This window comes from Leuresthes tenuis, unplaced genomic scaffold (assembly GCF_036924035.1).
Source record: "Leuresthes tenuis unplaced genomic scaffold, fLeuTen1.0.hap1 SCAF_24, whole genome shotgun sequence".
In the NCBI taxonomy this organism is placed as follows: domain Eukaryota; kingdom Metazoa; phylum Chordata; class Actinopteri; order Atheriniformes; family Atherinopsidae; genus Leuresthes; species Leuresthes tenuis.
In genome coordinates this window covers 22,529,345-22,542,864 of record NW_027325378.1, presented here as the reverse complement: position 1 = coordinate 22,542,864, position 13,520 = coordinate 22,529,345, and the positions used below count along the sequence as shown (strand labels likewise).

The following is a 13,520-nucleotide window of genomic DNA, read 5'->3' as shown; positions in this document are numbered from 1 at the left end:
TTTTACAATGTTTGCATTGATGCGTGACTCGACACTGACCTTAGGTACTTTCCATGACCCTAACGCCTGACTCGTCCTTACACAGAGCTAAACGTTGGTACTTTTCCATATATTATCCTTCGTCAGCATGCCTTAATTGTCAAGAGCATGCCTTAATTTTCGACAGCACGCCTTCGTCAGCATGCCTTAACTGTCGACAGCATGCCTTAATTTTCGACAGCATGCCTTTTTATTCTATAACTTTTGGGGCCCGGTAAACTTACTCCACAAGTCCTTGTCAGAAAATCAATTTCAAAAGTAACCATAATTTGGGAATTTTAATTCAAATTGTAAATAGAAATTCATCAAATAATTGAGAGTAATTCTGGGTTCCTGCCAGGTAAAATACATTACCTTTAGTTCTCTCAGTCATCATTAAAGTATCCTTGTTTGTGTGAACTGAGAGAGCTCTGCTCCTTATCTTGTAATCAAGGTCTGAGTCAATGACCAAACCATGGTGATCTCACTATCATTTACTAAGTGACAAATGATAAGTGGTGTATCTTCATCTCTTAATCAACACTATATAATTCACTCGGTATGATCAGGAAGCATTGAGGAAATTATTTGGATCAACGGTCATCCCCACTGAGTCTGTCTGTGTATCTCTCTCCATAAACCTGTCTCAGATAAAACCAGGAACCTAAATGGAGAATGATTCCCATGAGCTGGAATAAAATGTCCATATTGGGATGAAGCAATGTTTGACCCAAGCATTAAGAATATGTAACTTTTGTTGCACAATATATTAGAATATATTCTACTGCTCCTGGCAGAAATAGTGTTTTCTACTCTCTGTGTAGTCTAATTTTTAAAGCAGAACAGAAAGCTGTTTTGCTGCACCAGTTGTTCATTAAGGGTATTATTAACTAATTTTACCAGAAGGGCTGCGGATCATCCTATCTGCCTCCATTTCGCATAAGCACATCATGATTAATGTTGGAGGCAATCCTTAAGCACAAATGTAGCACTTAAAACGACTACAAATTCACTAATTATTATACATGACATATGTCATTTTTGTATTGAGTCTTATTTAAACAACAGCCTAGTTGATAATAAGTAGTTCATGATATATCTATCTATCTAGTTACAGGATTACATATGATTTAAAAAAAATCATCAATAAAAATATTTTGAAATTGGGTAAATACTGCTTCAGTTGAATAGCAAAACATGACGTTTTTACTGTAATGACTGTGCAATTGTAAGCCAAAATCTAGGTTTCACTGTCAGCACCTACATGATCCCTGAAGACGCCCAGCTGAACTGTTGAGTCTGCACACTGTACACCTTGCACTTTAATGCTGCTGACTGCATTAACAAAAGAAAAAAACAAAACAGTAACAGTCAGATCACTGTCCCTGAAAAGAAGGCACAGGTAAGACACTCTCTCGTTCATAGGGAAAACTTTTATACTGTACATCAGTCAGCTAGGTGAAGTAAATAACATGAATCCAAGGTTCTATTGCTCAAACATGGGTCCAGGCATTCATGTAGATATTACTCTATTATGCCATCTACCCAAGTAACCTATTGTTCCTAGCACATCAATATAGTGGGCCAGAAGGTTCAACACAATACCAAAGCTGCAACACAACACAAAAGTCATAACACAAAAGATGCAACACAACACAAAAGCTGCAACATGGATGCAAAAGTCCCAACATTACACATAAGCCACAACGGAAGTAATGCTACAATGGAAGTGAGCAGCATTCGCATCATTCCCGTACCTCTAACCCATCCTTATCTCTTATTAAACATAACACAGTGTACAACATTGCAAATTTATAATAGCGGACCTCTCCCATTCTTCCTCAGTCCATCCGCTAGGGCCTGAGCTCTGCTCACTTCCGTAGTAGCTTATGTGTTGTCGCTTTTGTGTTTTTGTGGCTTTTTTGTATCAGCACAAAGCACAGGTTAGCACTCAACATCAGTGGTTGGGCATCTACAGGATGCACTGGTATCAGGTCAATTCGCAGGCAAATGCCCTGCAACCTGCATGACGCAGAGAAGGCTTGATATGCGCACACTGATTCAAGACACCACGTTACATAAGAGATCCCATTCCAAAGCAATGGCAAGTCATCCACAGTAGTAGGTAACGTGATCAGGGTAAATTTCTGATTATGTAATTTCTTATATATTTACAACTGATGACTTTGAAATAATGTACTCAAAATATATTGTAATATGTTCATAAGAGCATAGTAGTATATGTTTTTTGCAGTTATGCTTAGCCTGGTTATTTCTGCTCTTAAGTTGGGTCATTTTCCTCAGAAATAGTGCAGTCAGCTTTCATATGCGAATACATTTTTTATGACCCCTTAGATGTTGCAAATGAAAATGGAATGAAGGCACACCGATACACACAACTGCTTGAATGCACCAAGATACACTCATTCACATTCACACAGAGTTAGGGGTAAAGATGAGGAGAAGACTGAAAATGAGAGTTGTCAGAAGTAGGTCACTGGGATGGAGCTCATTGAAAAACTAGGCCACATTCACTTTCCCTGCTGGGCTACACTATACGGTACACACAACACCATAGAACATATAGCACATAATGATAATAATCATAATAAAAAAAAAGAAGACTTGGTAGATGAACACGTTTAAAAGGCATTTAAATTCAGTGATTTGAACTATGATAACATGATAATATGTATGTACCGTCGTGTTTGATAAATCTCATCATGCTTGTGTTTCTTTCCTCCTACGTAACTGACTCATGCATACAAGATGTTGGCTAAGTCTATTTCTGTTCTTTCATCTGTTTCAGAAAATCCTTTCCATCCCAGCATGCTACGCTTGCATCCTTCGCCGCTGTATATGTTTCGGTAAGCAATTGTTCAAGCTCTTGCTGATTGTTAAATGCCCAAGGTTACAGATCAAAAGAATAACAGAAACAAGACAAGGATGTTAGAAAAAATAATACAAACACAAAATGTTTGATTAATGTTTGTTTTCAGAGCTCTTGGTAATAATTACAGCTCTTAAGCATTCCTGGTTTCTAGCTGGCAGCTTCTCACATCAGTCTTATGGCAGTCTGTTGCATGCATTAAAGTTTTTTTAGATTTTTAAGATTTTTGGCAGTGGCAGGTTTAAGCTTGCTCTAAAACTTTTTCAATGGGATTTTGCTGACCAGTTTAAACAAGATGGGTCTTTCTGCTTTAACGATTCTTTTGTGCAGCTGAATATGTGCTTTTGGTCAACTTTCATGCTGAAAGACACCTTAAACATATTTTTCTGACACAGAGTAACACATGAATTAAGTCACAGCTTTTAAAAGGTAGTCATTTCTGTAACTATAAAAGGCACTCTCACATAGTCTAACTTATTTGCAAAGCAGGATCTGTTGAAAACACATTTTTATTGTATAAACCACATTTACACAGAGTGGTGGGTTTATCATTAGCTCTCTGTCGGCTAAAACTTATCTGTTCACCAGGCCTCTGCCTCCTGGTGGTAAGTCATGTTACACTGACATAGACAACATGGAGGGATGGTATTACTGTATTTTGCAGGATGTGCTTTTGATAATCATGACTTGATAATCAGATTTTGTAACAATTACCAAGAACAAAACCAGTTGCTTTTATTTTTATATAATTCTTCAAACTTTTTTTATTAGCATGGATCATGGAGATTTTTATTTTCTATAACAATGGAGAATTTAAAAACCTTTTAACAGTTGCCAATGCTTAGAATCTGGTGTCTTGGACTAAGTAAAATGTAGTGTGGTCAGCTCTGTGCTCACAGTTTGTTTCCATAGCTCTTAAAGGTCATATAACTAGTTGCTGGTTTATTTACTTTTAGGTGACATTTCATACAGCTACAAAGGGAATAAGATATTACTGACAGTGAAGATATCCCATACACAATATCCTATATACAATATATGGAGAGAAAACAATACTATTCTGACTGTGTTTTGTTTTCAACTTAATTCTCAAATAATGCTGCCTGGTAGAGTTGATGGAAATGCACACTGTCCAGAAGATAATGAAACATAACTATGACCTCTCGTGTGTTGACAGATGTACTTCAACAGCACACTAACGGACTCTTCCAAGCTGCTCAAGCCCCTGTTAGTCTTCTCCTTTATTATGAGTGCCATTATTTGTGGTTTGACCAGGATTATTCAGTACAAGAATCATGCCATTGATGTTTACCTGGGATTCCTACTTGGAGGTGCTATTGCTGTGTACCTGGTAAGACACAGTCCAATCTTTAGCCCTTCCCTTTCCAGTCAGCAATTTTCCAATACAGATGTCCCATCGGGAGATTGTTTCTGATTCTGTTTGTGTCAGTCTGGGTTTCAAAGCAGTCCTTCAAAATAGAAACATTAGTCTGTGTTGCAGCTGCGAACCTAAGCCAAAACCTCCCTTTTAAACTCACTTTGAGATATCTGAGAAATTCTTAAAATGAATGAATGAAAAATTAATAAATAAGATGGTGGAGCGGTTGTCCTCCAAACGGATGATTCAAATGAGGGGAAATAGCAACTTTGTTGCCATGCTAAAATGCTTGTGGTGAGAATACTAATGTACAAATTTTTGGAATGTAATGTTTGTCATATTTAGCCTATAAGCTTAGCGTGTTTGTATATTACAGTTGGTGATTAACAAAATACAGCTGATTCTGATAGCAATATTTAAATGGATAATTTTTCCATGAGTCAAGTATATGACAAAATGGCAAAAATGACTGGAGAACTAACTGAAAATTCAAAGGATCACCATAGCATTATTTTTTATTAGAGACCTTAAATGGCACAGATGAATTTGCGGCTTAAACTATCATGAGAGTACACACAAAAGTTGTCATAATCTATCAGGGTCAATATGCATAGAGTTGACGTGGCCTTCTTACACACATAACTAAGGTGAAGAACTGGTGGTGATAAGAGGTGCCCTACTGTGTCTCTGAATTGTCTGAAAAAAAGACGTCAACGAAATCTAATAACAGCAACAGTATGTACAATACCAAAATACACTACAAACAAACACTGATTGTAGACATGGTTTATAAGGCCCCTCACACAAATCAACTGATACACCTTAGTTTGTGTCCAGCAAAAAACTATTTTCTTCTTCCTTTACCTTACATGCTGTATCACTGTTCAGTTTTTTCATTTTCTTTTTACCTTTCTATGGTTTTCTCTACTCACCAAAGATCCTTGGTTAAATTTAGAAAAGTAAACTTATGGGTAGAGTTAAGGAAAACACTGTGAACCTGCACCAATATGGAACCTGTGAAAAATCAGATATGAGGCCCATTTTTTTGTCCATTTATTACCCAAACAACAGAGTCTGACTGGGAGTCAGGGTTTTACCAAAGTTTATGTTTAATCTCTTATGTTTCTTTGTGTTTACCTATGTCCTTTTTGTTTTTGTGGTTTTTGCCTCCCTTTTTAGTACTTCAGTGGTTATACCAATGTATTTGTGTATTCATAGTCATGTTCATGTCTCTGTCCATCTGTGGCTTTGTTGGCCCATCTGTGTTCTTTACTTGTTTTCCTTGCCTATTTGATTTCCTTGTTCCTTGTTTTATTGTTCTTTTGAGCCAGTGTTTTGTTTTATTTGTTTGGTAAATGGACTGTACTTGTATAGTGCTTTCCTAGTCTAGTTGACCTCTCATAGTGCTTTAACACTACATGCCACATTTGCCCATTCACTCACACACTCGTACAGCATGTATTTGTCAGTGTTTTATTCTATACATTCACACACATTCATTCAATGAGCGGCAGACAACGCGGGGTACAGTATCTTGCCCAAGGACACTTCAACATGCAAACCACTGACCTTCCAATTGGTAGGCGACTGCTCTTCCCCCTGAACTACAGCCGGTTATCTTGTGCTTCAGCACCTGCTTTGATATTTCTACTAAGATATTTTAATCTCTTTTCAGTCTTTATTAGATTAAGGGTAGGCAACGGATAACAGGAAAGTCCACCCTTTCCTACCCTGTTTGTGGGACCTAACAAAACCTGTGCCAAATTTTGACATCAGTCCATCAAGCTGTTACTGAAATTTTTGCTTTTGACTAAACTTACAGACTGTCTAAGTGGTGCACGTTGCCCCCTATAGAGCCAAATGACTTAAATGTACTTAAATTATTTAAATTTCAAAGTCAAAGTCCTATGAAATCACAATAGTTATCCATGACTATATTACAGTTGTGTCCATTACATTATTATAATGGAACATGTGCCCATTCTCATTCAGTCAGACAAAACATTGTACAATGTCAAGGGTTTATGTGATTCTGTTTTAAATGTTTTTTTAAAACGAATTGAGTATAATACAGGTAAGTGTTTTTTTTATGTGTTGCCAGGGGTTCTATGCAGTTGGAAATTTTCAGTCGAGTGAGGAGACCAGCAGCAGTCCCCCATCACTTGTACGTCACCCCACTTGCTCCTTGCCCCATGTAAGCCAGGAGGCCATTATTCACCACCTGCAGATGAAAGCTGGTATAGCTAGTGAAACTGGCATACCGACCTCCCACTCTGAAGGCTTGCTCCACAGAGGACTACAGCAACAGAGGCCTGATGACAGCCTAAAGCGCTCCAGTGCAGATGTGGAAGTTATCTCACCCTGCAGTCCCCAGAGCAAAGATGCCATGATGACTTATAGCCACACACTCCCTCGGGTTCACACCCCTCAGGCCATAGCAGCATACGAAGAAGCCGCCAGACGTCATGCTACCACTCTCCACCATGCCTCCCTGGACTCTAGCCGCTCAAAGCAGCTTCTGTCTCAATGGAAAAGTAAGAACAACAACCATAAGTGCACCATGCTGGTCACAGAGTCCTTCTCTTCCTCTGTAGATTCATCATCTGGTCAGTCCTCCCAGCACCCCCACCATCATGGCAGCATGGAGCTGCGATCTAGCTCTGAACCATCAGCTATGGGCCTCAATGGGGGCCTTGATGGCCATGCATACATGTCCAAGCATCCCACAGGAACAAGTACCACCCTACCCAGTAACTGCAGTGGCATCACTGGAGGAACCAGGATACTGATGCAGTCTAGGCCTGGATCTTCACAGCTAGTGCACATACCAGAGGAAGCTCATGAAAATTACAACACAACCTCCCAGAGAACAATGGAAGGAGATGGAAGTGAGGTCATGTCAACAGTGAACAGTACTGTTCAGGCTAACTGGCAAAAGGCAGCTGAGAGGACTGCAGCATGCAGGACTAATGAAAATATGCAGAACACCCAGCCACGAATTATGCAAGTCATTTCCATGTCTAAGCAGCAGGGGCTACTACAAACCCATTCTAAGAGCTTAGATGAGAGCAGCATGGGCTGCAACACTAATGGGAGTTGCCAGGGTTCGGCTCGTTACAGGGCCCTAACTGAACAGGACCCTACCAGCACAACAGGACCTAGTTCACTTGGCAGCACTACAGGCAGTATCTCAGGAAGCACTGGTGCAATTGTCAGAGTAGAAGCCCACCCTGAAAATAACAGACCAGTGATCCAAGCCCCATCCACAGATGGAAGTGGGTCATGGAGGTGGCGGTCCCTGGATCATGGCACAGGAGCTGGTGGGACTGGTGGTGTAGGTAATGTAGGTCCAGGACTGGGAAGCTTAAGGCAGTCTTTTGAGCACAATGATCTAAGTGTAGACTCAGAGAGCTCAGACTCAGTACGTGAAGGGTCAATTGACAGGAAGTATGGCAATCACATTGTTACCACTACTTCCACTGTTGGCACCCCACCCATAGTTACTGTTCACACCCAGAGCACCGGCCAATCAGAGCAGAGGGTCCACACTCAGGGCCTCTCTACCATAAGGGTCACTCCAGGGGACGGTAGTGGGTCTGGATCTGGAGGAGGTGGTGGCAGAGCAGGAGCTGCAGAGACCACATCAGAAATCCCCTCAGTTGCTTCTAGTCGTGAGTCCACACTGCGAAGAAAAGGCAATAGTATCATCATGATACCAGAGAGAGCTAATAGCCCTGATAACGCTCGGAACATTTTCTACAAGGGAACATCAATTACTCCTGTTTTCAAGGACTAAAATACAAAGTGACTGAATAGTCCTATGAAAATTTAGCAAAGGATGTAGGGCAGCTGTATTTTCAGAGAACCTGGTGTAAGTTACAACAGTCAGTATTAATCATCAAAGTATATAACTTCAAAACAAAAAAAATTTATGTAGCATGATTTTTGTACATGTTTACACTAAAGCACAACCGTTTAAGTGTTGTAGAAATAATCACTGTGTACTTTTGTGGTCACTCCTGAGGAAACCTATTGTATTGTTAATGCTGTAACAGTCGTTTTGGGGTGGGGAGAATCTTTTTTTAATGAGTTGTTTTGGATGAAAAAAGAAAAACACAAAAAATTTTAAACTGAATCAGGCAGTTATATTTGAAATGCAGCTCACCGCTGCAAAAATGATTTTATCATAGCTGTGAAACCAATGTTTACTTCCCTGCATTGTAAATATTGTGTATGCCTGAAAGTGGTGCTACACCAGTTAATGCTACTTCCATAGTATATAACATACTAAATATACAGAATAGATAAAGAATTATTTTACAAAGATTTACAGCTAAGACAATAATATGTCAGAGATGTTTTCTATTTTGCATCTTTTGTGTACAGATACCACATATTCAACAGAATACTGTTTGAACCATAAGTGTGCTTAGGAGTCCTCCTGTAGCTATGAAATCAAATATGAGGTGACTTGGACTGAAATAAGCGTTTACCCTGTAAAATGTAAATGTCTTTAATCTTAATATCCTGTACATATTTCTGGACATCCATGTCAATCAGTATATACAATACAAATAAGGAACAGAGCAATGGAATATTCTTCCACCTCATTATGAGATAATAGGTATATATTAAAAAAATTCAGAGCAAAACTTGATCATGACAGTATTTTTGTCTTTGACATTTTGTGTGCCATCTGAAATTTTAAGCTGTTTTTAATTAATCAGTCATGAAATACACCAACAGCTGAATAGTCATACTATGCTACTGTTTAGAGCCATAAATCATACCAAAGTTGGTTAAAATGATTCTAACTGATGAGAACTACATAAATGTATTGCAGAGAGCATCCACTTTGTCCTTTATTTTTGACTTGTTGATTTATCAAACAGACAACTTGCCTATTTTTTTGTATTCATTTTTAATCCATTATTAATTCATATTTATTGTTATTATGATATTAATGGTAACTATAAAAAATAAACTATAAAATGATGCCGTAATCCACTGTGTTCACTCGTAGCAAAACTGACTTTGTTTCAGTTACATTTACAGCTGGTTGTGTAGCATTTCTCTACAAGAATAAACAGAACAGCAATGATCAAGAAATTAGTCTATTTGCATCTGTGGCTTTGCTGAAGACAATAAGAAGGCGGCAGGTGATTTTTTTATTTGTTTTAACTCACTCTTTACCTTGATGTGCTGGAAGAATGGCACATTCATCCAAATTTGTGCTGCAATCTCCTACTGTGCCATGAAGTAACCAGCAGTTTATCTGTATATGTTTGTGTGCTTATTTAGTTTTAACCTTTTATCAGTTGAGAAATTGCAAAATTCATTGTGTAAAGTAGTTCGCATTGTGCTGCATATCAATAAATTGTATCTCTGACTGTCTACATTTTGGATATTTAGACATTTGGTATAAACGCTTGAGCATTGTTACCAAAAGTACCATGACAGTAATGGAGAGATTATGTGAGAAGATTTGCCAAAGCAATGTTTTTCATAATTTACAAAATGAAACATGAGATGAAATTTGTATTCACTATTTGTATTGCAAACCTGCATTATACTGAACATGATCATTTTTTACCCCAGAAGCATTTTCATGTTTTATTTGTTTATTGTCTATCACAAGATTTGTATCATGAATGTGCTTTAATTTTTTAAAATTTAAAAAACAAGTATCTTATGTTTTTAGTGTTTCATGGTGAGGTTCATATGACAATCTTTTAATCTTCAGGTAATGACAAAAGTTTGATACCATCCCCCTAAATGCAATTACTCCTTTTACTTTGTACCTTGATGTTATTTGTGATTGGTTACGGATTAAAACCACATTATTATGGTTACTTATAAAGAAAATTATATGAATACATGTTTAGGTTTCAAAAAATATATATATACTTTCCCATCAGGTTATGTGAAGTTGTTCTATACCAAACAACAAGCAACTTAAAAAATTGCCATCTCACATTCTGAAGCCTTATTGTGACACTGCTATATTTTTGTGCTGAGAACAAATGCCACTATTACACATTCTGCGATGAGACTGGAATTAATTAACTTTGAATAAAACTCAGTCTTCATACTACAAAATTTGTACTATCTTAAAGAACAACAATATATTTTCTTAAGTTATATTTCTTTTCTCGACAAATTCTGCAAGCTAATCAAAACTTATGTCCTGACTGTTGCTCCCAGCCCAAACTTAATTGGTTTCTACTGAAGGTGTGGCTTATTGATGTTTTCTGAAGTACATTTCAGAAAATGAATAAGAATACAAATTGTTTTCAAGAATAACATTTCATAATAACCTCTTTACTGTAGATGTTTAAAAAAAATGTTTACACTATCTGTGAAACCAGCCTGTGTGATGTAATTTGATCATGGTTGTCTTTATAAAAGTTTAATGGAAATGATGTGAAGGTGCAAAATACAAGTTACATTCTTTAGATCAAAGCCTTAAAATTGTCCATACTCCCTTTAGGATGACACAAAATATTAGATGTCATTCCAATAAAACATATCTTATAAATATGCCAATTGGGCATAGAGGGAAAAATAATTAATTAACTTTTTTTTGTCTGATTTATGGTGTGTTCCAAAAGCTTGTGAAATTTAAGAGTGTAAAGCATTGATCCTTGGTAAAAACTGTGAATGGATGATCTTTGCATGTGTAGACTGTTGTGTTGTCCCTGGATGAATAATAAATGTTTTCTGATACTGTGATGAGCTGTTTCAGTTCTATGCATCAAGAAGTCTTCAAAATCAATTTGTGATAATTCAAGTTAAAAAAGAAAACGGAAGCTCAGTAGTTATTATAGTCAGATATTATGAAGTATTGACTACTTCAGAAAGTTAACCTAGCAATCACATTGAGAGCACATTGATCATGGCATGACAAGATCTAAAAGATTAAAATAAATATCCATCCATTCATCCATTTTCTATACCTGCTTAATCCGTCACGGGGGGGCTGGAGCCTATCCCAGCAGTCATTGGGCGAGAGGCGGTGTACACCCTGGTCGCCAGTCCATAACAGGGTCACACAGAGACAAACGAGACAAATAACCACACACATGCTCACACTCACTCCTAGGGACAATTTTAGAGTCACCAATTAACCTAACATGCATGTTGTTGGACGGTTAAAATAGATATTTGGTAATAAAACTAAAATACAGTGCACTTATCTTAACTGATTATCCTAAATACAAATATATTTTAGGGTCTTTGGTTTCAACTATTGTCAAATGGGTCACAAATAAGATGTGATTAATTAAATTAAGATGAGAAAAATAAAGACATTTTAATAATCATAACACAACTGATTGGTTTAAAGGTAATTAAAAATACTATAGAAGGTTTGACAAAGACCAGTGTACTGGTGCAATATAACTGGATATTGTCTGAAATCAAGCACTTACGCAAGTTCTTGTTGATCTTAATCATGCTAGAGCAGTCACATATATAGACTGCTGCTTTAAACAAATGGTCTATGTTTGTTACTATACATCTTACTGTGAAAAACTCAAAATATTTCATATTACACTATAGGTTATCATGCTCCAGAGTACCATCTAAAAAAAGTATAGCATAAGTGGATATAAGTACAGCTATTTTGTTTAAGATAGTTTGAATGGATGCTATAATGCATTCTTGCTTGCTCTGAGGGTGTCTTTTGAATGTACAGCCCCTGAAATTAAATTATGCTCAAATCAGCCTTGATTGGGATGTACAAAGGAAATGTGCTTGGATTCATGTGTACGCACAGACTCATACATCCGGATATTTTTGTGCGTGGGAGGGCATTTGGGTTTGAGCGTACACCATGTTTCAGTAGGAAATCCACGCAAGTCTTTGTACATGAGGCCCCTTGAGAGACTGTTATTGGCTTACCTCAATAAACAAGTGAAAACCTTTCAGGACCCTCTACAGTTTGCTTATCGTCCTGGGGTTGGTATTGAAGATCATCATCTACCTGCTTCAGTGGGCACACCCTTATCTGGACAAAGCAGGCAGCATGGTGATGATTGTGTTTTTTTTTTATTTTTACTTGGGTTTTAATACAACTCAGCCTGCACTGTTATGTAAGAAGCTCCAGAAGATACAGGGTGATGCCTCCACAACCGCCTGGAATATTGACTACTTGACAAACAGACCACAGTTTGTCCGAGTGAGGGTTATGTGTCTGAGAAGGTGGTCATCAGCACAGGAACACTAGAGGGGACTGTACAACTCAGTACAACTCAGACCTGTCATCTACAGAAATATTCTAATGACTCTGCACAAACAAAACATAAGAAATTATAGTGGATTTAGGAGGACGAGGAGTAAGCCAAATTCCGTATCCATCCAAAGTGAAGAGGAGGCGGTTGAGGAATACAGATACCCGGGGGTTCATCTGGACAGCAGAATGGACTGGAAATTCAACACTGAGGGTGTCTACAAGAAAGGACAAAACAGACTATATTTATTGAGGAAGCTAAGGTCCTTCAATGTCTGCACCAAAATATTGCATATCTTCTACAATTCTGTTGTGGAAAGTGTAATCTGCTTTGTAGCCATTTGTTGGGGCAGAAGCTTCAGAGCCAGAGAAACTGATCAAACTGATAAAGAAGGCTGGCTCTATACTGGAGCCCATTGAGCTGATGGTTAAAAGAAGCCTCCTGCCCGAGTTGGTTAATTAATATAAAGAACACTGACCATCCTCTTCATAAAATTATGTCGAAACAATGAGTGTAATCAGATGAATGACTTTGGTTGGGGAGGTCCGCAACAGGCTGATTAAGTTTGATAAGAAAGCATTGTTTACTAGCATCAGTGGTGTGGAGGTGTCTGCCAATGTTAAAATAGGGACGAAAGAGGACCACTGTGGACCAAAGCCTGTCTCATACAAAATGTAAAAAAAAAAGGGCATGATGTGTCTCCCTTAACTTTATGTTTAGATGCGTTTTGGCTCCTTAAAATTGGCCTTTGAATTGCCAGGTTGTCATTTGCCAGCAATACCACATTTTAAAAATATATATATATACATATATAACGTCACGATTTACGTTTTTTTCATGTCTTGTCTCTTCATTTCCTGTTTTATTTTGAAATCACGAACTTCCCTCTCGTTTCAGGTACCTTGCCTTTCCTCCTGTGTCAAGTGTCTGATTGTCTCCCCTGATTCCCAAAGTGTTTCCACCTGTTCCCCTTGGTTCCTCATGTGGTCAAATAGTCTGCGTC

General features: G+C 37.9%; 1 protein-coding gene across 1 annotated transcript in view; it reads left to right on the top strand.

Moving 5' to 3' along the window:
• plppr4b (phospholipid phosphatase related 4b) overlaps positions 1 to 11,009 on the top strand; it is a 64,441-nt gene extending 53,432 nt beyond the window's left edge. Inside the window, exons 5-7 of the mRNA XM_072378127.1 lie at positions 2,828 to 2,885; positions 4,086 to 4,259; positions 6,388 to 11,009. Of these exons, the coding sequence (XP_072234228.1) occupies positions 2,828 to 2,885; positions 4,086 to 4,259; positions 6,388 to 8,082 (1,927 nt within the window). The 3' untranslated portion in view covers positions 8,083 to 11,009. The remainder of the gene's footprint in view (positions 1 to 2,827; positions 2,886 to 4,085; positions 4,260 to 6,387) is intronic.
• The last annotated feature ends 2,511 nt before the right edge of the window (positions 11,010 to 13,520 follow it).